This window comes from Fistularia commersonii, chromosome 7, assembly GCF_037954325.1.
Source record: "Fistularia commersonii isolate RoL2024-O1a breed Wild chromosome 7, RoL_Fcom_v1.0, whole genome shotgun sequence".
Lineage (NCBI taxonomy): Eukaryota > Metazoa > Chordata > Actinopteri > Syngnathiformes > Fistulariidae > Fistularia > Fistularia commersonii.
Genome location: NC_141290.1, coordinates 6,433,941 through 6,457,500, shown reverse-complemented (window position 1 = coordinate 6,457,500; position 23,560 = coordinate 6,433,941). Strand labels below are relative to the sequence as shown.

Sequence of the window (23,560 nt, the reverse complement as noted above, 5' to 3'; positions counted from 1 at the left end):
GGTTGTTTCCTTGCCTTTTAAATTCTTCACTCTTGCCCGAAAATATGCCGTGTCCTTTGACCCTCTTCCCCTTTTCACGACTCGATCGGCGGTGTCTCGGTAACAAGTGTCCCCGACGATGCGTCGCCCACGCCGTCGTTCCCGGCGAGCGTTGGGCGGATGAACACAAAGCGATATGACACAGTTGTTATCATGTTATTACACTGGTAACAGTCGTTTCCGGTTAGTTTCTTGCAAAGTACTCGGTTAGTATACCTGTGGAGTACGTCTGGATGTAGATTGTGTCCTGACAACCAGTTTGTGTGTGTGTGTGTGTGTGTGTGTGTGTGTGTGTGTGTGTGTTTGTGCTACATACTTGTAATGAAGTTAATTCCAGCTTCACACCTGCAGCTTGTAGTAAATTGTACTCACATATAAACATATATATGTGTGAGTGTATGTGTGTGTGTGTGTGTATAAAGGTATATAATCATAGTATAAAGACCTGTGAAGAGTACTCACATTCTCGTAGTACAATCACAACGACAACATTTATTCACTAATTGCTAGGAAACATTTTTATCCCCATTTCTCATGTTTCCCACTTGGCTAAAACAGTTTGAAATTGAATAAAATCAAATAAAATGAAATGAAATTAAATCAAATCAAAATTTTATGATTTGGGATGCAGTCTTCCGTGTAGCGTGAGACGTTGAAGGTCGAGGTCAAAGGTCAACGGTGGCTAAGCTACCTGCTGCTCGTCTCAATACTGCTGTGTGTGTATGTGTGTGTGCGTGTGTGTGTATTTGGGTGTGTGCGCGCACGCTAGTATCTATGTGCGTGTGTGTTTATTTATTCCATTATCCTGAATCTGACTTAGCGTGTGTGTTTACCCCCCCCCTTTCATTTCTCCACAATTTTCTTGCCTTGAGTGTGTTTTTCTCAGCTGGGGTTGCCGTGTGTGTGTGTGTGTGTGTGTGTGTGTGTGTGTGTGTGTGGAGAGGTGGATGAAGTAGTGGTGGTGGGGGCATGGAGGGCTATGCAGCCCCCTGACCGCAGCACCAGCTGGGGGATTATCCCGTTGAGCTGATCCAGGGAAGAGGGGCCTCACTGGGGCTGGAAGAGGGACCAGGCTGGGGGGGCGGACGGTGGGGCGGGGGGTATGGAGGTGCAGGGGGGGTCTGTTTAAGGGAGGGCTTTAGGTTAATTAAGCGACTGGTCACTGTCGGCACGGGCGCACTAATGGTTTACGGCGTTCGCCTCTCTCTCCTGACCATTAAAAAAAAAAACAAAAAAAAAAAAAACCCTGTCACGCTTACGACGCGTTTATTACATGAGCATTGCTTTTTGTGAAGGTGTGTGTGTGTGTGCGTGCAAGCCGGACACTTTACAGGAAGGCTTGCCGAACATCCGGGGGCTCAGAGGAAGAGTATGTCCGGGGGGGGGGGGGGGGGGCTGCATCGGCGGATATTGTTGCTCACACTTCCGCTGTGGTGATTCATCCGTCGCATCGGCGTGGCGACCGTTTCCCCGACGTCGGGCACCCCTCCTCACCCTACATGGCCTGGCGACTTCACTTCAAAGAAAACACCTCCATAACGTTAAACATATATAAAGGTGTAATAACACAGTAGGTACTGAGGCTGGCGACCCAGGAGCCCCCTGGCCTTCATATCCTGGTGTGATCCTTCTTGGCATGCGTGTCTGCAGCCGGTGATCCCACTTTAATGTGTCTCCTCATTTGTTGACTTTAACCCCCCTCGCCCCCTTCCAGCGCCATCTCCCCTTCCCGCCGCTGTCGTCTCCCTTTGCTCTATTCGTTTTATGCTAACGCAATCGGTCGCCTCGACCCGCCAAGTCGGGAGGGGCGGCTGTGACCCCCCCCCCCCCCCCCCCCCCCCCCCCGCCCGCCCGCCCCTCCCCCGTCATATTATGAGTTTTTTAATTCCAGCCCCCCTGCAGCTGTTGGAACCACCTCCCGCGCTATTCAGCATTTATTACACATTCGCAAAGGCGTTATTACCACTTGTCGCGCGGCTTCGGATCGGTTTCGGATTCACATTGATGGGTAATTTATCGTTCCATTGATTATGGATAGGAGAACTGCAGGGGTCTGCGGGAGGTCAGAGGAGCTCCATCCTGGATGAAGCTCCAGAGCGCAATGAGGTTTTATGTTTAATTGAAAGTTTTTTTTCCCCTGCTTTGCAGTCGACTATAGGTTGTACACTGTGTAGACTAGATACAGTTAACAGTTAAGACATTTCATATTTCATTGTATTTCTTATTCTTCCTCCTTCCTACTATTATCTATTACTGTTATGCTTTTACTTGAAACTCTGGCACAACAATTTTCTTCGGGATAAATAAAGTTGTTCTCATCATCTCATCTCATCTCATACCATGTACGGACTGCTAATTTATTTATTCTATCTGCACCTGCGGCTTTTTTACCCTTCTGGCGAAAAGCTAGACCGCATTTGGTTGCCCTGAATTTGTACGCACGATAAAGTTGAATGTACTTAATGGCCACCTGGATGACGCTTTGGTTTATTTATCTCTTTTCTCGTCGGCCGTTCAGGTTTTCCTCGCCGCGTCCTGGTTCTTTCGTTGGATTCTGAGCTTCGAAACCCCCCCTGCCGTCTTCCCGTCTTTCCACGCCCGCACCCACCCCGCACCGTCCGTTCGGCCTCGCCTCCCCACCACGTCTGCGGAGTGGGTGCCGGCTCCCTCCCCCCGGGGCGGGAGCGAGGAGCTGGGGGACCCCCTCGACAAGCCCCTGGAGAACGATGCGGAGGGCGTGTGGAGCCCCGACATCGAGCAGAGCTTCCAGGAGGCACTGGCCATCTACCCCCCCTGTGGGCGCAGGAAGATCATCCTCTCTGACGAGGGCAAGATGTACGGTACGCCCCCTCCCCCTCTCTACTGTCGTACTCTGTGTATTATTGCAAAAGTACACAGGGAATCCACCGACCCTCAAGAAGTCACTAGAAAACTAAGATTTTCTCCCAAAGTGTAGCTGTACGCTTGCTTTGGCCTCACAGCACAAAGGACCCTGGTTTGAGTCCGACAAGGGTACCTTTCTGTGGGGAGTTTGCATGTCTGAGTGGGTTTCCTCCTACACGATCCAAAAACATGCAGCAGGTTAATTGGAAAAAAATAGTCCCGAATGAGTGAGTGAATGGTTGTTTGTCCGTATATGCGGCCTTGCGATTGACTGGCGACCGGTCCAGGGTGTACCTCGCCCCCCCGCCCGATGACAGCCGGGATCGTCTCCAGCAGGATAAGTGGCAGAAGATGGACGGATGTAGCTGTACTCGTACTACCCGTCTCTGCTTTGCGGTGTCGTGGTAAATAAAACAATATAACGGTACTCGCGTCGGATAGCGGGTGACCCTGGAAGTCACTTCCTGGTTCTTGTGGTACCGTATTTGCACCGCATTATAAGGCCCATGATAAAACATACGGTATGTAAAAACCGTACAAAACAGTCAGTTTAGTCAAACTTTATTCAACTCATTCACTCGTTCAGTAACCCACTGTTCAGTTTTGTCCTCTAACTGTGTCCATCCCGCTTTGTTCCCTCGGAAAGTCTGTTTGGTCTTCTTTACTTGGCGCAGTTCACCTGCCAGCTTCCTGCACTTCCGCACCATTGATTCATTCATGTTGAATTCTTTCGCAGCTGCTCTTTTCTCATGATCCGCTGCGTGACGGATAGCCTTGAGTTTGAATTCAGCTTTGTGAGCGTGTCTCTTAACAGGTGCCGTTTTGGGGTCCTCATACACACAGATGTATAGTAATATTATGTTGAAGCACAGTATGTAGCGGTATCACAAACAGTGGCAGAGGTAAGCGTACCACATACTGCTCTCTGATTGGTTTATCGTTGCCAGTGATACCGAACACCTGAGGTTAGTGTGAGGGACGACGTTGTATTCCGGCACTTCATAATTAGTCATCTAACGTTGTTGGATGTCACAACCCAGATTCAACCAAGGATCGACTTTAGCGCAACGTCCCCGTGTCAGGAAGGAACGGTCCGACAGACCATCGGTTACCGAAGTCGCACTAAAACAGTTTGACGGATTTCTGAATGCAGTGTACCACATAAAATTGGTTGGACGTCAGTATACACGACAAGAATTCATACATAAGGCGCACCGGATTTTATGGTGATTTTTGAGAAAATGCAAGGATGTTAAGTGCGCCTTATAGTGCGAAAAATACGGTACTTCAAACCTTTAGCAAAGAGCTCACCATATTTATCTGGCACTGACAGTCAGCTAATTCATTCATTCACCATCTACAACACACTCAGGGTCGCAGGGTCGCCGGAGCCTTTCCCAGCTGCCATTGGGCGACAGGCGGGGTTCAGAGAGACGTATGACCATTCACCAGCCTCATACTTGAGTCGAAAGAGACATGAATTCATTCACATTTAGGGTCTCCAATGAACCACAGAGGTTAGCTATTTCCCTTTATGCAAACATTAATGGGCATGTACCAAAATTTACTTGTGACTCCAATGGGCACTGCTTCGTCTGCGGCTGCAAGTAAACCCGGTGAACCGGTGGGTCAGTGGGTTCAAAGTTAGCTAGTCTGCGTGCAGCCCGGAGCCACATCGAGCCACAGGTCAACACGCTGCGGCGTCCCGAGCCAAGATTACAAACTCACGGTAGGGATTCACATAAAATTTTGGGGATACAACAGCCCTTGCAGCTATTTTTGTTGAAGTTTTGGTATGACTCCTCACCGCAAGTTTAGCAGTGAAAGCATACTGAGGACTCTCTCTGTTATGAGCTTTATTACAGAAATGCTAATAAGCTAGTACCTCAATGTCAGTCGCGCTGCACCTGCTAGTATAGCAAGTCTCCTTTAGGCCCCGTCCTTCAGGGACCATAGCAAGTCACCTGTCTCCAAACTTACTTCCTGTCCTTTTTCCCTCCATCCATAATCCTCCTTGCTGGTCGTCCTCTAGACCTCCTGCCTGGCAGCTTCCCCCTCAGCATCCTTCTATCCTGACCGTCCTTCTTTTGCCCATGTGCAAACCATATTAATCTGACTTCATTTCCAGAACATCTATACCACGTGCTGTCCCTCTGATGGACTCATTCCCGGTCCTCTCCATCCGCCAAACTCCCAAAGGGAACGTCTTCATCTTCATCTATGTCGCCTCCAGCTCTTGCTTTCACCTCCGTCTCCACCCCTTTCTCCGCCTCTTCTCCGCAATCTCCGTTGCTCCGTACTGTTGACCGTCGGCAATTCAACTCCACCACCTTTAAATTCACTCCCTGTCGCCTCACCTGCGATTCCTGCGGTGGTCAGAGCACAATAACAACCGGTGCGGAAATAACAGTGACTACAAGTTCCAACAATTGTCAGATTTTGTTGTTTGTCACTTCCCGGACAAACCGCAGAACCCACGGCTGCGTGGTGACACACAAACAGGCCAATGTACAGGCTGTACTTTATATGGCCGGGCGATTTGTTTCGCATACTCCAACTCACAGCCGAACCTTGCTTTCTAGATTCACTTCACTCCCGTTTCCCGTGCAGCTGTCAGGTCCACTCGATCCTACGACTCTCAGCACTGCGGCGCTTCGGCCACTTCGCTCACTCTTTAATCGCGCCAATTCGTTTGCATTTTGGAGGCGGGGGGGGGGGTCTGATTTCGATTTGTCCATCAAAACAACACATTTGGCCCGAGGTGCAAATCCTGACCTGCGTGATCTGTAATGACAAATGAATGAATTGTATTTCTGGCTCCGGCGGCGAGAAACAATTGGCAGTGTTCTTGTTGCCCCAAAGCGCGCTCGCTCTGAACCAGCACTGAGAAGCTTAAGAAGATTACATCTCACTTCCTTCCCCTATAAGTCCTAAAATAGTGATTTGAGGCAAAGGGCTAGCAAATGAATCGCGGTTCCTTCCCTCGGCAGATCTTTGACCAGCGTGTCATTGGCGAACAGGTGTTGCCAAGGTGAGGTGACATTCCCCCGTGGCATCGCGCTGAAAGATTTCTGCTAGCAAATGGCTGTAACGTCGCCCGTTAATGGAAAACGGGCTGGACGGGCTATCAAACGGGTCTGTCAGCGCTTGTTTTTTTTTTTTTTTTTTTTCTTCTGTCAGTGTGCCAAAGAGCTCCGTTAGCTGTTAGCATAGCTTAGCCTAGCCACCTATTTAGGTCAGGGCCACTTTCTGATGGCTTAAACCCTTATAAATCCTAAAATAATAAGGTGCCCACGGCAGGTGGCTCATTCTGTGATGTTGGGGAGGGGGGGGGGGGGGGGGGGGGGATGGAGAAGCTAAAGGTGACGCTGGAAATGTGGAGTTAAGGTGCCCCCTCTCGTCTCCCAAGGGGTGGCGGGGAGGAGGAGGAGGAGGAGGAGGAGGGGGGGGTTCGGCCTGCAAGGAATGGCATGTGTGCTTCGGGAGTCCTGGGGTTCAAGGCAGCTCAGCTGTAACCCTAAACCAGAATAGACGTTTACCCTTTGAGCGCCTGCGGTGGGTGTTGGTGGTGGTGGTGGTGGGTGGCGGGTGGGGGTTGAGGTGGACAAATAAACACCAAGGTGGGCAGCGGTGTCTTGCGTGGTTTCGGGCCCGACGGAACCCTCTCACACCTGTCCCCGGAGCAATCAGATGTGTTCTGGCCGAGCGTATGCCCCTGCGCTTACCTCCCCTGCTATTTCTGTGATGTAGCCCTACCATATCTCAGGTTCAATATCATTCACCGCCTTTCTTCCTCGCAGGACCCCGTCGACCCTCCCTTCCTTGTCAGTACTTCTGTCTTCTCATAAATTCACCTGCAGCTGCTCTTTGAGTTCATCGTTTTGGCAACCTCGGATTTACGACTCGAGGGATGAGGCACGACTAAGCCTTATCTTGGCCCGCTTCGCCCCCTGTCGCCCCAGACGCTCAATCCTCTCCCCGGAGAGTCACGGACGGTTTTGTCGCCGGTGGAGGCGGTTTACGAGCGCCTCATTGCAGGACCACGATCTATGCAAGGCCACGTTGTAAGATCTTCAGTGGCGCTAATGTAGTCTAAGCGCTGATGAGGTAGCTTCAAATAAGGGGTCGATCAAGCACGAGCCGAAACGGCCGAAAAATGCTACGTCGCGACCTTGGGGCTAAACACGGCCGCATTAGACGAAACAAACCTCGGCGCTGGCGGCCGGCGACATACTCTGGATTTTAGGTTAAATTCCCCGGCGAGGAATGGATGCCATTCCTTCGCAAAACAATGTGATAGTGAGTCTCCGAGCAGCGAAACAGAAGGAATGTGTGCTGCTATCCATTGTGAATTCCTAAATTGAATGGAATGTTCTTTAGCCCTTATTCAGCACGCATTCATGGCGCCCTCCCCGACCCCCGCCATAATGTTCCACGTAGCGCTGCCCTCGCGCCCATTACTCAACAGACCTATTAGCTCACTTATTAGGGACGGTGTTGCGGATATCGTAGCAGTTATGCGCTCCGCCAGTGATTTGACACGCATCTGCTGGGGAAAACACTTCCTGCCCTGTGTGGCGAGAGGCGAAAGGGGAGAGGCGCACGCCGCGGTCCGTCCGGAGGCCTCGCGCCGGCGTTACGGGGGGAACCCTGCGAAAACGACGGAATTCGACATGCGCGACTCCTCGCAGTGGAGGAATGTGGCGCTGGAAATATAATTATCTCACTTGTTTGTTTGCTAGCGGTAGCACTAGCATGACACCTCCTTGGGTACCATTTTCTGTCCATGTACTTTAGAGCATACAATAACTTTATGTAAACGCTGTGCATCACGTCATCTTCTATCCAGCTGTTTTCTTTGGTCACGCGCTCCATTCCCATCGGCATCTGCGAAGGCGACGCGCCTTCCCTTTTTTTTTTCCCCCCAATGGAGCGTGTAGGATTGGCCGGAGGCAACGGACGCTTTCTAGCTTTACCGGTAAAGCAAAGAGTCGCCGTGCAAGTCGGTAACCAAACCATCGTCCAAGGGCGCTTCAGCTTGCAGGAGGAAGGTGCCGGGGATAGAACCGGCAACCTTCCGATCGGAGGGATGTCCGCTTTATTGGGGAGGGGGTTCGGATTTGGAGATACCGACGTCTTGCTCACGGTGCTGAGAGTTTGCGTTTGAAATCCCTTTCAAAGAAGAGGCTAGGCTCGCTAGCAATGCTTGTTAATCTGGCAACGGCTAATGACTTCGCGAGCCGACACTTGACACGACGTCGTGGAGAGGAGCTGATCGAACGAGTGACGTGATGACACTCCTCCGTCCGTCCGGGTGACGGCAGCTTGTGTATCGGGAGTGTAACATTAGAGGGTAGCCTGGATCGTAGCCTGAACCTTCGGGGCTTTCAAGGGATTCAGATTTCTGGGGGGCTTTTGAGGATCTGCCGCTACCGAACGTGAACGACGTCCCCGCATCGGTCACACGAAGGGCGGGGATTCCCCCCCCCCCCCCCTTTGTTTTTGGATGTAACATAAAAGGAATTATATGATGGAATAAAAAAATTGAAAAACGTGGTTTAATTACAATGTCATTACAGTAGTGCAATGTTATTCTTTGTTTTGTTTGTTTTCCTTTTCCTTTTGGCGCTTCCCTTCAGGGGTCACCGCAGCCAATTACCTGCCTCCATCTAACCCTCTCCCCTGCACATGTCCAAACCATTTCAGTCTGACTTTATCTCCAGAGCATCTCAATTGTCCTACCTCTGCGATGGACAATATTATGATGTTATTATGGTATTACAATGTTGTTACAGTGTAACAACGTTATTACAGCAAAGCCGTGGATTCTGGCAAGCACGAAAAACACCGGCGAGCCACAATGGGTTGTAGGAGCCTCCCGGAACCCGAGTTGGTCCGGCGAGCGAGCTAGCAGGAGGTCCGATCCCCCACAGGTCTGGGTTGACATATCTACAAAAACCGGTTCAGTCGGCAGGACCGGTTGGAATCTGGCACACAATGTGATGGTGCGGACCAAATTTCATTCATCGAATTGTCCCGTGAATCTTCTGCATGTCTTTGGACTGCCTGAGGAACCCTGATCTCCATCACTGTCCCGCGGGTCTTCTCCGAGTAGAAACAGCCCCCCCACCTCCCCGAGCCCGGACATTCCTGCGGCCTGAACGTGACCTTTACCTTCCTGAGCAGACGCGGCGCTGCCGAGAAGGACAAGAACGCCGTATGGCTGGCAGATGTGTCCGCCGGCGGTTTGCGCGGTCTCGGGCCGGTTTGTTCACGGGCGCTGACCGAGCATGAAAGGAACACCGAGCGTTGATGTTTTAGTACGAATGCTAAAAAGCCCCCTTTTCTATCGTGCGTCGATGTATCAGGAGCAGCTAGCTAGCTCGGAGGAGAAGCCGTGCGAACAAACGGCGAGGGCAGGGGTTCCTTGCGAACGCAGCTTCGGCATTTGGACGCCCGCCGCTCGACCCGGGAGGTCGTTTTCTTTTCTTTTTTTTTTTTTTTTTTTCCGGGAATCGGCAGCTGGGCGACGAACGCGCGCGTGCAAAGCCATGTTTTGGAGCAGCGGGCGGCGGAGCAGTCACTGCGCAGGAATGTCAGGAATGCACTGAGAGAGACCGGAGAGACGGCGAGAGAGAGAGAGAGAGAGGGAGAGAGAGATCGCGCCACGCCAGCGGTGACCGCAACCCCAGTGGGCAGATGTAGATTTACAACCCGCCAGGATTCTGCAAAGACGGTCTTTCCTTGCAAACCCCGCCCCTTCCTGTCTGACCTCTGCGCCCACGAAAACCAATGGATACGGGTAAAGTGATCAGTACGATTGATACCTTTCATCCGTGCTCGTACTTACGCCACTTATAAATGCCCTCGGGGGCGGCGGGGAGTGGAGCCCATCTCAGCCGTGATTGGACGAGAGGGAGACGTGCAACCATTCGCCCTCTCGCTCAAACACCAGGACTCCAGCGGCTGGAATCCAACCGTGGAGCATCTTGCTGCAAGACGGAGGCGCTAACCATCGGTAGCGCTTCTACCTTTAGCCTTGCCTTGACTTTGACACTTTATAGTTTTATTTGTATTTCTTATTCTTGATAATACTATTATTTAGTATTGTTGTGTTTTACTTGAAACTCTGGCACAACAATTCCCTTCGGGATAAATAAAGTTGTTCTTATTCTTATTCTTATCTTTGAACGAGACTCACATTGTTGGGATTTAACGGTGTAGTTGTGTGAAAGGTAACAGATTAGGACGGGTGGGCCGAGGTAGCATGACATGCAACGAAGGTCCCGCGCTGACATGGAGGTTCAGACTCCCCAGATGCCGAGGTTTCCTCTTGCAAGACACCGAACCCTCGCAGTTACTCTCATGTGTGAAGGGGGGAATGTGATCCAGTGAATGCAAGTGGACAACAGGAAGCAATCGATGAATTCTTTCGCTAATGACGCCGTGGGGGATCAGTCCCACGAGAACGTCGCCCTTAATTCCCATCAGCCGACTGTTCCCCGCACCCTCTCCGCGACCCGAATGTCCTCGCTGTCGTCATTGGAAATATGGCGTTTCTCCAGGAGATAACGCCGATGCAGGAGGTGCAGGTTTGGAGGCAGTAGGACACCCTGGAAATTGAAGGGTACGGGAGTTGGAAATCCTTAACGGCCCCCCAACGAGGGTTCGGGTGTGAGAAGAAATTGGATTCGGGCCGAAGAGATTTGCTCATGCATCTGTGTCTGCTGCCCGAAATTAAAACGAAAAACAAATCCTTATTGGTCGCCTGACTTCCACCCGGAGGGGTTCCTGGAAGCGGACGAAGCCGGCGCCGGGAAACGAATGTTCATTTCATAGCGGCGGCGCTTCCTCCCGAAGAGCCCGATCGCAAAGAAATGAGAGACACGTTGTTAATCCCCCGGGAGGAATTAAGGGAATACAGATTGTTAGGGACCCGAACAATCGTCCGACGGGTGCACCTCCTGATAAAACATTAAACGGTCCAGGAGTCGCAGCACGGGAAGGAAAATAAGATTGAGATGGAGTGTGTGCTCGCCACTTCTGTGTGTAAAGCGCCGCAGCAAGCATTGAGAGCTTAATCAACAGTAGCTTTGCTGAAAAGCAGCTCCATGACTCGGTTCTGTGTGTGTGTGTGTGTGTGTGTGTGCATGTTTTAGGGCTTTGAATCTTCCCCCACAACTTTTCTCAAATGCAACCAGAAAAGGTAGTCCTGCGTCGGGAGGAGCGATTCCTCACGGGCTCTTCCACGATGTCCAAATACGCCGCCGCCGCCGCCGTCCCGTAAGCCAAACCCCGGAAAAAGCGGCGCAGGTCACACCTGGCCGCCTGCGGTTGCTCATGTCGCCGTGTGACTGCGCGATGTGGAAAGTGCTATTTCGAGAAACCACATGAAAAACACCTCATAGTACGGTTTTATTACCGATTCAAAACAGTATCCGTTTCTTCAGGGGTCTTTAAATAGACTCCAGTTAACACTTACGATGAAAACAAAAGATCTTGCCGTTTGTACAAATGTATTTCAGACGCCTTCTCGCCTCCTGGAGGAGCTCCAGTGGGGGGGGGGGGGGGGGGGGGGGTTACGTGTCCCATACAAAATCCGATCGCTTTTACAGGCCGATGAAATGTTTCGATTGCCGTTCGCCCCCGGGGTTTAAGTTTCCGTCTCTGGAACGCCGGGCCTGACCCAGGTGTGACCACGCGAGGAAACTCTGACGGCTTGAGTGTCGTGACTGATCTGTGTGTTAATTCGCGGCGGGACGCGGTGCCAAGGGAAAAAGGGCCATGTTTAAGAGGTGGTGTGAAGCGAAGAAAGCATTGTGTGTGTGTGTGTGTGTGTAAGGGAGAGCACGTTAGCACGTCGATGCTAAGCTATATATACATCTGTTTACGTTATATCTCTTATCTTTCAGGCTGACGGACGCGCCAATGCTAGGAATGACAATACGCTCCCGATTGCAATTCTTGATTTCTGAAACGGTGGTTTACGTCCGGCGGGGGTAGAAGAGGCACATGGCCGTTGCCCTCGCTGAAACCGGAGACCCCCGACGGGCGGAGGAGGGCGGAGGAGGGTGGAGGAGGGTGGGGTCGGGGGAACCAGGCCAAGATTTACTGTGGGCGTAAAGGCATATTCCATAAACATTGACACACAGGCCAGCTGCCTGGCAGCCTCACCAGACTGGGCCCCCTTTGGTCATTGGCCTGCGCCGCCGCCGCCGCCCCCACCTGCTCCGCCAATGTGACCTGTCTGTCAGCAGCGGCAGAGCACACACACACACACACACACACACACACATACACACAGACACATGAAGACAACGTGCACTGTGTGTGCACAAGGGTCACGCCGATGCACAGATGTACGCTCGCCGCCAGTTCTCGGTTTCGGCACGACCTCGCCCCTGCGGCACCAACGTTCTCCAAAATCGGCCTAAAAGCGATTCGGTTAAACCGATAACGTGCGCGATTCGACCGCCGACTGTTGACTCGCTTGCGAGGGCTGCACCTGCGTGAGAGGAAGTAGCTGTCCGTACCAGCTGGCGCCTCTGATCGGAATTCACCATTCAAAAAAGGCAAATGGGAATGACCTTGGGCGGCAGATATAAATACGACACTGTCCCGCTAATATCCTGCGAGCTCGGGCTCTTCCAGAAAACACCAATGTTGGAATAACCCAGACAGGAATAGGCATAAAGTGAAGCAGAATCATTTGGTCTCCAACCAGTGCTAGAGATGACGACCGTTTGATTTGAAAACGGGCGTTGAGGTTTTCTACGTTTCCATTGTCGTCATAGCGACCCCTGCCGTCTGATTGCACCTTAGCAAATGTGTTCCTGGAGACATTTGTTGCTTTGAGCTCAGCGAATGACTGAATGAATGAATGAATTCTAAGAATAATCGTCCGCTCCGCGTCTTTTTCCAGGCCGGAATGAGCTGATAGCGCGCTACATCAAGCTCCGCACCGGGAAAACACGGACCAGGAAGCAGGTGAGTCCTCAGCCAACACCGCTTGACCCCGACCCTATTTTTGAACCTCTCCCGCCTGCTGAGTGATGCCCTAAAACCCCGGTTGCCCCTCTGCTGCGCCCCCACCCGCCACCACCTCTCAGAGGGGCTGCGGAGATGACGACTGATTTAGGGCCGGGGCCCAACGTACAGATGCTATAGGATCATGTATCGGTGTTGTTTCTTCGCCACCTCGTGAGCTTTGGTGCTTGTTAGAAGGGTCAAGAAGCCGGCAGAGATCCAGGACGGGGGCGGCGGACGGAAGGGCCCGTGGGGGGATTTGGAATCCAATCCTGGCCGTGGAATCCGATGTAGAGGTACTGATGTAGGGGTAGTGATGGACACGGATTGAAAACATTTCTGCTTCGTCGCCCCGGTGGAGGGATTGTGACGAGAACCGATAAGAGGCGAGGGAAGGGGCGGGAGGGCAGGGATGCTGGAGCAGGTTGGAGTGGGACACCTACTGGCCCAAGAGCAAAATGTACTTCCGTTAGGAAGTGGACTTTCCCTACCGAGCTACACCTGCGCCACTTTAACACAACGATACAATTCTATGTGGTCTGATGGAAGGTTGACTTGAGATGTAAGGAAAGGCACCGAGTTTGTTTTTTGAGTCCTTGCGGCGATCACGCGACCCAGTTGCGCTGATCCACGCCTTAGGGCGTCATGAAGATGTCGCCTCTGTCTTAGATCCTACCTGGATTGAGTTTCTGTTAGCGAATTTGAAAAGCCCAACACTCCCGCCGGACGGAAATCGCCGTTTTTACTTTGACGAGGCCAAGTCTCATTGACGTGCCCATCACGAGAGAGGCCACATTGGCGACCGATCTCTGAGCTGAAAGGTGGCGTGCGGACGGAAGGAACCGGAACCCCCCTTCCGATCGGAGGGGCGCCTGCTCTCTCAATGCAATCACAAAATATGATCTCGAAAATACCGGCAGTTCTAGTGCATCGCTCCGCAATAGCGCTACATTAAGCCCTAAACAAGTGAGAAAGTTAGCTCATTCTTTCAACGAGAGGTCTCCGTATTTATTCGATCCCGGCGGGCGGTCGGTGTCGAAAACGCCACGTCGTCCGATTCAAAATAGCCGCTGACCTTGGCGGCGTTGTCTGCTCGGCAGGTGTCCAGCCACATCCAGGTGTTGGCTCGACGGAAGGCCAGAGAGATCCAGGTGAAGCTGAAGGTACGCTACGTGAGTCAACATTTATCTTCTACATTTAATAATGGTGTCTAAAAGATGTCATGAAAGGATGCGATGTGTGTGTTTTATTTATGACTATTTCCTAATTTATTAATAGACCCATAGAGGGCTTTGAATCACGACCGGTGCCGGGGCGTCTACTTGTGGTTATCAGGTATTCAACTTAGCTGCCGCTGAAGGAGAGAGGGGGACAATGTTATTACGCCGTTTGAGCTTCCCCTTCAACAGGAGGTTTCAGGTTCTGTCGGCGGCGGGTGTTTTAATTTCACATCACGAGCGGCGTGAACGGGATGCTGCCGCATCTCCACGCATGAGGCAAGATGGCCTCCCGGGAAACAAACGCATCAGCGCGCGGTTTCGGCCGGGGCCCCGACGAAGGTTTTCGCCCCCCGCCCAGCAGCTCGCTGAGAGCTTGCACATCCCGGCCTCTCCAGCACTTTCTCAGTTTGCATTTCTCACCCGCATACTCAGTTGTGGGGGTGGGGGTGCCACAGGACTCTCCCCTGAACTTGGATGGTAGCCACGAGGGTTCAGCTGGCAGGGCTTGCCGCTGGTCACAGGGTTAGCCTCTGTGACAGACTTTTTTAAAAACGTCTTTGGTGTAACTGAGACCCCGACCACATGCAAATCCCCCACCGCCCCCCCACCACCACCATATTTCAGCTATGCCCTTGTGTTATCCAGTTCTGGAGAGAAGAATGTGCTGTGTGGCCTTGCCCATTAGGGCTGGGTGCTTAGCATCTGCGGTGATTTGGTATCCGCTGAAGGGGTACATACAGAAACCATAGCTGGATCGCTTTACTTTAAAGACCCCTATAGAGCTATGTCAAACCGCTCTTTTTAATAGCATTAGCGTTTTGCTATCTTGCCCACAACGATTATCATATCAACTTGTTGCCTGCGCTGACTTCCAGAGTGACCTCCAGCAGAAGCCAGTTGTCATCACCGGCTTACCCGCGCCAAAGCAATAAACTTAACTCTTGACTCGAGGGCTCTCGACAGTAATATGGCCTTATCCAGATCTGTGCCTGGCAGGGGCTCGCCGGTGATGCAAGCTGGCCTTGGCCCTTCATCTCCCATTTTGGGGTTCTGCTTAAGTTTCCCGTGAAGCTGGCGCTGACTTAAAAGAAATCCGAGTGCTGTCTCTCTTTGCACAACTGATCATTTGTCCAGCTCTCACCGTCTGTCCCCCTCTTCAGGACCAGGCTGCCAAAGACAAGGCCCTGCAGAGTATGGCCACCATGTCCTCTGCCCAGATCATCTCACCCACAGCCTTCCAGAACAAGATGGCACTCCAGGGCCTCTCCAGGCCAGCTTACCCCGCTACCGGCGGGGTACGTCACTGCCCAGTGTTGTCCTCATCATTGTCTGCCTGAAAATAAAAAAAGTCAAAAATCAAAATATAAGTATCTATACATCATTATCAGTCAATATTGGTCAATCCATCCGGAGCTATCAGTCGATTTGGAAGACGAAATTTCAGGAATAGTTTTTACGAGTTCACAAACGTACGACAGGGTGCAGAGACAGCAGTTCTGGTCGCACGAGGAAGTCCCGAGTGGTAGACAAGTATGTGGGACTGGTGCAGGACATGTATGCTAGCTGTGACACAGTGCTGAGGTGTGACGGAGGTGTTCCAGGTTGAGGTGGGACTCCATCAGGGTCCAGCTCCGAGCCCCCTCTTGTTTGCAGTGGTGATGGAAAGGCTGACAGATGCGATTAGACGGTAATCACCATGGACTGTGATTTTTGAAGATGACATGGTCTCTCTATCAATAGTGAGAGCAGGGAACAGGTGGGGGAACATCTCAAGAGGTGGGAAGGAGAGGAGTGAGAGGTGCCCGAGTGGAACGGTGAGGCTACAGGGAGTGGACGTACAGAAGGTGGAGCATTCTAAGTACTTATGGTCAACAGTCCAGAGCAACAAAGACGGTGGAGAGGAGGTGCAGAAACTGTTGCAAGCTAGTTGAAAAGGTTAGAGAAAAGTGTCAGGGGTGACAAAAGAGAATCAGCCAGAATGAAAGGAAAAGTGCAGAAGAAGGAAGTGGGAGAGGTCATGTTGAAGGCTGCAGAGGTGAAGATGGAGAGGTTCTCTTTGGGCGTGAGGAGGATGGAGAGAATCGGGAATGAGTCCGTCAGACGGGCAACACATGGATGTTGGATGGTGTGTAAATGAAGTCAGACTCAGGTGGTTTTTGGCATGGCCAAAAGAGGGAAGGTGAAAATCTGGGTAGACGGAGGCTGAGGTTGGCGCTGCCAAGCAGGAGGTCTAGAGGAAGAGGGTCTAAAGGAAGACCAGAGAAGAGATTTATGGATGGAGGGAAGTTGGTAGAAGTATCAGTTGGGGTGTAGAATCATTGCATCCGTAAACAAAATTTCCGAATGTTCCAAGAAACGGAATTGGACTTTGTCTTATTGTCGCGTGGGCTGCGGAGACCCCTCATTCCTCAGGGCCAAATAAAAACACGTGTTACATGTATGTTTTTTTCCTTAATGATACACGCCAATTGGCGTCCGCGCTTGCGCCGTCAAGTGTGAGCGTCGGTGCCAAGGTGGCAATGTGCAATACAGTTATCACTTTGCATTTTTTCCAGTTTTGGCATGGGGCACTTCCAGGACAGCCGGGAGGCCACGAAGAGTGAGTAGCCGCTCTTATTTTTTGGGGGGGGTGGGGGTTGTATCCGTCGCTCGCCCCGATCGGTCATCGCCGCGCACGTTTGAAGCTATATCTGAGACGCAAATGCAAGTATACCAGCACGATTACAAAGAGGAGGCCTCAGCTGTCTGACATCCGGCATGTCGCTCTGCCCCCAGCGTCTTTAGAGGTCAGGCGGTCCAATTAGTATGTGAGATGGGGTCATGAGGCAGAGACGGTGCATAACATGCCTCTCCCTCTCGTCTGTCTCGTCTGTCCAGCATTAAGCCCTTCTCCCAGCAGAGTTACGCCATGCAGGCGTCTGGCCCGGCCCCCATAGCAGGTGGGTGCTCTTGCTGTATCCTGCCGCGTTGACAGAAGGCTGTCAGGTTGGCGAGGCGATGACGTAGCCCCTGACCGGCAGAGAAAAATTAAAGCAAAAAAAAGAAATCGCACGAACCTCGGGGAGCACTGGAATCACACGCTTTTGCACTCGCTTCCTCCGCCCCCACCCTCGTGCACCTATCCAGGTTACGAAAGCACAGCCGGGCTCTCCATGTCGCCCGGCGCCCCGCCTTGGCAGGGTCGAAGCATCGCCGGCTCCAAGCTCCGAATGCTCGAGTTCTCCGCCTTCCTGGAGCAACCCCAGGACCCAGAGACCGTGAGTGGACTCGGAAACCGAGAGAATCAGACGAGGTCTTGCCTAGACATACGCGCCACTGCCAATGTGTCACGCCCATCGGACACTTTTGTGTCATTTGACAAGCTAGCTAATTTGATATGAGGAGCCCTTAAAAGAAAGCACACGCATCTTGAGCCAATCACTGGCTCAAGATGGGTTTATTTCGTAGATCATCATCCTCAGGTGGTGAATGAGTGCGCAAGATGCGGAAGGTTCGTCTATGAGTACCTCCCCCGACGTTCACCTTTTCTTACTTCCATGTGTCTCCAGTTTAACAAACACCTGTTCGTGCACATCGGCCAGTCCAACCCCAGCTACGGCGACCCCTATCTGGAGTCCGTGGACATCCGGCAGATCTACGACAAGTTCCCGGAGAAGAAAGGCGGGCTGAAGGAGCTCTTCGATAAAGGGCCGCACAACGCTTTCTTTCTGGTCAAATTCTGGGTAAAGCATCGTTCGCACACGTTGACACCCGGCGTAAATCCAAGGCTGTCCTCCATTTTCAAACCGTTAATTCACAGGGTTCCGTCACAACCCCCTTTTTTACTCATGCCGAAGCCCATCGGCGCACGTGTGTTTGTGTGTGTTAAGTTTTGTTCATCATCAGTCCGCATGTCCGCCAGAGTTCAGGAAATAATCCTGTTAATGTTTTGTAGCACCTGTTGGCCGCTAATGTTCTAGCAGCGCTAAGTGCGTTGCGATGGCTGGCGCATCGAGGTCAAAAGACCTGAAGGACAACTTTGGCATTTGATTGGACGGAGAGCCGCCGTCTGACAACCCGATTGGTGGCTTACATGTTTGCAAAAAAGGGCATTGATGCTTTTGGTTCGGGTGCATTTGTGTATTTCTCTGATGTGTGTGTGTGCGTGTGTGTGATTGTATGTGACAGCAGCCTTGGGGAGAGTGGCAGGCCTGATCTTTCACCAGGGGAAATGTGAGCCCGAGCACCTGTCCCTATGCTATTAGACTGAGTCCAACAGTCATTGCCCCCCCCAACATGCACGCATTTATTTATAGATACCCCCCCACACCACCACACACACACACAAGCACACAACGCCGCCATCCGCGACCCACCGCCGCACATCGAGATGCGGCGTGTTTTGTGGTTCAGGGGAGGATGAGGGTACGCGCTGAGCCAGGAGGTGAGACTCTACGCTGATGATACCCTTTGACAAAGTCTTGAAGGGACATGTAGCCCCAGGGACTCCAATCTACCCCTCCAGCAGAGAGAGGGTGATGTTTGCTCTTCCGAACACCCAGGGTCCAAACATTCATTCATTCATGCACTCTGGTTCGGGGGGGGGTGGAGCCTCTTCCAGCCGGCATTGGAGGAGAAGGGTTCATCCTGGACCGGTCCATCCGAGGGCCACATATGGAGACTGTCCTCTGTTACTGTGGTCCAGTTTGGCCCCACTCCTCTTTGATACTTCCTCCTATTCTATATAGCAGCCCGGCCACCCAATTTAGTTGTCTCAGAAATTCAAACATGTATGATTGACTGCCACCGACCTGCAGGTTTCTGTGCCGGGTGGCCGAGCCCACTGGCCCCAACTAGCCCCGCCCACTTCCCCAATGTCAAATCGGGCAAGGAATCTTCTAATGCCCTCTGTGTGTACGTGTGTTTGTTTGTTTGTTTACTTTCATTTCAAGACTTACTGCATGGGAGGTCCCAAAACTGCACTTGGCAAGAGTCCTCCTGGTGTTGTTAGCATGATGTGCTGGTTAGTAACAACACGTGGAGGGAAAGCTTGCAAGACGTTTCCCCAGGTGCAATGTATCTTTTCCACCTGTTTGTAGCCTCCTAGCTAGCGATCTCTTAGCCTGGCTTGTTAGCCGCGTTGTAGGGTAATTGTATGATATACGTGCGCTTTGACGGGAGCGCCGGAGGCTATAAATGTCAGGGTCAAAGCCGTGCCATCTCATGTCACCCGATGGATTTGTATGTATGGCACTGCCCTTCTCACATGTTCCACTTCCACGTTATTTACTGGGCAAAGATAAGAGACATTCACCGCCGTTGGAAGTGGTCGTCTTCTGGAAGAGCAGCTGGCCCGAACCCGTGGCATTCGGTTTCTGGGGGCGAGTGGCAAAGGGGGGGAAAAAAGAGCGAGGCAGTAATAAAAAAGATAGATAGAAATAGAGACGGAGGTAGTGTGAACAAGAGAAAGGGACGGCGTGTAACCGTTGATTCATGGCCGAGTCAACAGTTGTGACACATTCAACTCCCGACAAGCTCATAACCGCCTCATCTTATAGGATCCCAAGGCCGGGGGTGGGCGATGAGGTTTGGCGTTTTTTTTTGGGGGGGGGGGGGGGTCTCCCGTTCTCGAGGCATCCCTCACCAAACATTTCAACAGTGGCGCCAGAGTAGGAAGGACAAGAAGGGCGAGGGCCCCCGCGGCGAGGAACAGACGCCAAATGAAATCCTCGACACATCTGAAAACCGCTAACCTGGTTTGCGCAATCATAAAAGGGGGATCTGGAGGGGAGGGGGGGGGGCTCGATGCCGCCTTTGTGACACGGCGGTGACTCGGGGGGGTGTCGAGGCGCAGGTTGGCATGGCGACGGTGACAGGCCGACGGCCCAACTCCAAAGCTATGGTAGTCTAGATTGGATTTCCAGCGCGTCCCTTCTCCTGGCCACCGGCTGCCCCGCCCCTCCCCTCGCCAACCCCCCCGCCCTGCCTCGCCCTCTCACCTCCTCGCCGCCGTCGGCCCTGTCCTAACAGATTGTCTCACGCCTTTGAAGTGCCGGGGGAATCCGATTTGCGCCGGCGCTGTTAAATTGTTACACAGCCGGCCCGCCCGCCATGATCCAATCAACCAATGGCGCGCTGCTGATTGTAATTGGATGAATTCCCTCGCAGGCTGTTAGCGAGGCAGGGAACGGCGGTGAGGGGAGGGTCAGCGCGCCTCGGGGATGAAGACAAATAGAGGAATTACGCCGGCGCGGGATGAAGATGAACGACGCGGCGAAGAGACGAGGAGGCTGGGCGGCGTCTCAATGGTCCATTAGGAGACAAGGGCCCAACGGGGGAAGGGTAGGACTGCCCAGCTGGCTAACGGCTAACGCTGATCAGATTAGACCTTCAGCCGCAAGTAGGAACCGGGTCCAGATGAGGACCAAGCCCGGATCTCAGGTGGCGTTCCAAGAATTCACAACAAACCGGGAACGCTTGAGGCCGGAGTGTCAACAATGGAGCTTTGTGCATGGCCCCGGAGAACATCTGAACAACCAGCCGGTCCGGAGTCCTCCGAGTGAGACTGCCATTCAGATCTTTTCTGCTCCTCTTCCAGGCGGACCTGAGCGTGAACCTACAGGACGACAGCAGCTTCTTCTACGGCGTCTCCAGCCAGTACGAATGCGCCGAGAACATGATCATCACCTCATCCACCAAGGTCTGCTCCTTCGGCAAGCAGGTGGTGGAGAAGGTGGAGGTAAGATGGAGATACGGAGGATCGCGCGGTTCGGACGGTTTGTTTTTTTCGGCGGGGGCCATTCCTGACACTCCGGAGAAACCGATCTTCACACTGGTGCAAAAAAAAAGTGATCCTGGAATTCAAATATCTGAATATCTCCCGGACTGTCCCTACTCAGTCCCAAAACCAGTTGCTACACACTTATTAACAAGGGCCCAGAAACTGTTAACCAGAAACTGAGAAACTGTTAACCAGCCTCAGCCTCTCCTGCCCAACCGGTTGAGGCAGAAGGCCGCCGGCGTTGAGCCGGGTTCTGTCCGAGCTTTTCCACCAGTTGGCCTGAAAGATGAAAATCCAATAGCAAACAGCAACAGATGCTTAGTGTATATAAAGTTGTAACTATAACCCTTCCATAAAGACAATTTTCTTGTTTTTTTTTTTTGTTTTCTTTTTAAAAAAAAAAAACCGCTGCAGCGGAGGATTGCGGAAATATAAAAATATCATTAAAAAAACAAAACCCGAGTAGCCCCACGCTAGCTGCGCCGCTTCCTGCGAGAGATATCGTCATGCTGATGGATTGCGCAATATCAACACACATCCCACGGTTGAGCCGTCTGCCACATGATGATATTTAATGGCTGATAATGTGATTGCAGTTGTCACGGGAGATGTGTGTGTTGTCATGTCAGCATTAGGGTGTGTTATATCACACACATCCCGGATTATCCCATAGACGTTCATCCCAATCGGGGTTTAGTGCGTATATAATGTGTAACGTACGGAACGTATCACGTTTTTTCCCCCCCAGACGGAATACGCCCGCTTCGAGAACGGACGCTACGTGTTCCGGATCCACCGCTCGCCGCTGTGCGAGTACATGATCAACTTCATCCACAAACTCAAGCACCTGCCTGAGAAGTACATGATGAACAGCGTGCTGGAGAACTTCACCATCCTGCAGGTGCGTCCGACGGGAGGTCAGCTGACCTCTCGCTTCCTGTGAGACAAAAAAAGTGTTCGGATATCGCCTCAAACAGGTGGTCTTTGCTGGTTAGAAACACAAAATGTAAATAAATGTCTCAGCAGTGTGCTAGCTGGTGCCCGGAACTGACAAAACACCGATGCTAAGCTAACCATTTATCACTTTGCTAAATGTTAGCCGTTTATAGAATACGATTTTTTTTTTTGTCCACTCCGCCGCTATTTCTTCTCAAAGTGTTGACGTGCTCCTTAGAAAGACTTTGGGTGGGGGAGGGCGGGGATAGAGCGGGGTCGGGGTGTATCGCCATAGCAACAGGCTGGTCCTCAGCACGGGGGGTTCAAAGGCATGGGTGTCCGTTTCGACGGTGGCCGCGTTCTTCCTGCAAAGGAACAATGGCCATATTGAGCCCACGCTGGCGGCGGCGTGGCAGCATGTCATTAGCTCCCTCAATGGACCGATTTAGCTCATTTTGACCAGGGGCAGCTCACAAATTGATGTGCGCGCCACGTGCACGTACATATTATTTCGTGAGCCGACTGCATCGAATCATTTTACAACAGGCAACAAGTGGCACGATTTAACAAGCTAGTTCTGCGCTCCCGTGCAGAGGAACAACCGGGGTGGGATGCTTTTTTTCCCATCATGCACTGCGTGACATGGAGACTGAGAGAATTTAAAGGCCTACATGTGAATTATTGTGTATCTCCATATGAGGTTCGAATAAGGGTGAATAGTTGTGTGTTTCTATCAGTGGCCCCACGATGGATCCAGGGTGAACGCCACCTCTCGGCCAATCACGGCTAGAATAGGCTCCGCCCCCCCCGTGACCCTGTAGAAAATTGAATTACTGAATGAATCCCCTCTGTCCTCCGTCCAGGTGGTGACTAACAGAGACACCCTGGAGACCCTGCTGTGCGTGGCCTACGTCTTCGAGGTGTCCACCAGCGAGCACGGCGCCCAACATCACATCTACCGGCTGGTCAAAGACTGACGCCATCGGGAGGCGGTGGATGGGATGCGGGTTGGATTCCCCAAACACGGGAAGACTTTCACTACTGAGGAAGAGGTTGATGTACAACTGTTGAAGGGGGGGGGCTGAAGATACCGTGATTCACTCGAAGGTTGTCCTCACGGTACCACCTACTGACCCCTAAAGGAAACGGCCAATGGGCCGCGCCCCCCCTTTTTGCACATCCTTCACAGATATCAGTTGGTTTTGTTGTTGTTTTTTGTAATTCGTGCGTGTGTGTGTGTGTGTGTGTGTGTGTGTGTGTTTTTCTTCTCCTGTCTGGAGAAAAGAGGCTCCAAAATGGACGTTCTCGCAACGAGGGCGACAGTGTTTCGCTTTTTACGTTCTGATGTTCCACTGTTGAATGTTGCCGGTGTTGTTGTACCCTGACCCCCCCCCGACCCCGAGGAACACTGCTAACTTGAACCAAACCTGGACCTGTGAGCCGCGAGAAGAAGGAAAAAAAAAGTTCCTTACAAAGTTTTTTTGTGTGTGTGTGTGTGTGTGTGGGGGGGGGGTTTCCAGGAAAATGGCGACCATCTTTGACCCAGTGTCCCCCCCCCCCACCACCACCACCACCACGGCCGCGGTAGGTCTCCGTTTCGTCCCGCGGAGTCGACGTCCCGACAAACCAAGCTCCATCGTTTTAAAAGACCTCTGCTGTCATCCAGACGATTATCAATAAAGTTGACTGATTGGTT

General features: G+C 52.1%; 1 protein-coding gene across 9 annotated transcripts in view; it reads left to right on the top strand.

Moving 5' to 3' along the window:
* The window catches only part of tead4 (TEA domain transcription factor 4), a 27,463-nt gene extending 3,903 nt beyond the window's left edge, over positions 1–23,560 (top strand). For 3 of the 9 annotated variants that reach the window (XM_086149380.1, XM_086149378.1, XM_086149379.1), the window contains 11 exons: positions 2,558–2,874; positions 12,845–12,909; positions 14,049–14,120; positions 15,329–15,463; positions 16,724–16,767; positions 17,046–17,107; positions 17,295–17,425; positions 17,717–17,890; positions 20,746–20,886; positions 21,677–21,829; positions 22,728–23,560. In XM_086149380.1, coding sequence (XP_086005506.1) covers positions 2,766–2,874; positions 12,845–12,909; positions 14,049–14,120; positions 15,329–15,463; positions 16,724–16,767; positions 17,046–17,107; positions 17,295–17,425; positions 17,717–17,890; positions 20,746–20,886; positions 21,677–21,829; positions 22,728–22,841 — 1,200 coding nt within the window. In that variant the 5' untranslated portion in view covers positions 2,558–2,765 and the 3' untranslated portion in view covers positions 22,842–23,560. Of the gene's footprint in view, positions 1–2,557; positions 2,880–9,557; positions 9,725–12,844; positions 12,910–14,048; positions 14,121–15,328; positions 15,464–16,723; positions 16,768–17,045; positions 17,108–17,294; positions 17,426–17,716; positions 17,891–20,745; positions 20,887–21,676; positions 21,830–22,727 lie in introns of those variants that run through there. The other 6 variants (XM_086149385.1, XM_086149387.1, XM_086149384.1 and 3 more) reach the window with 4 other exon arrangements.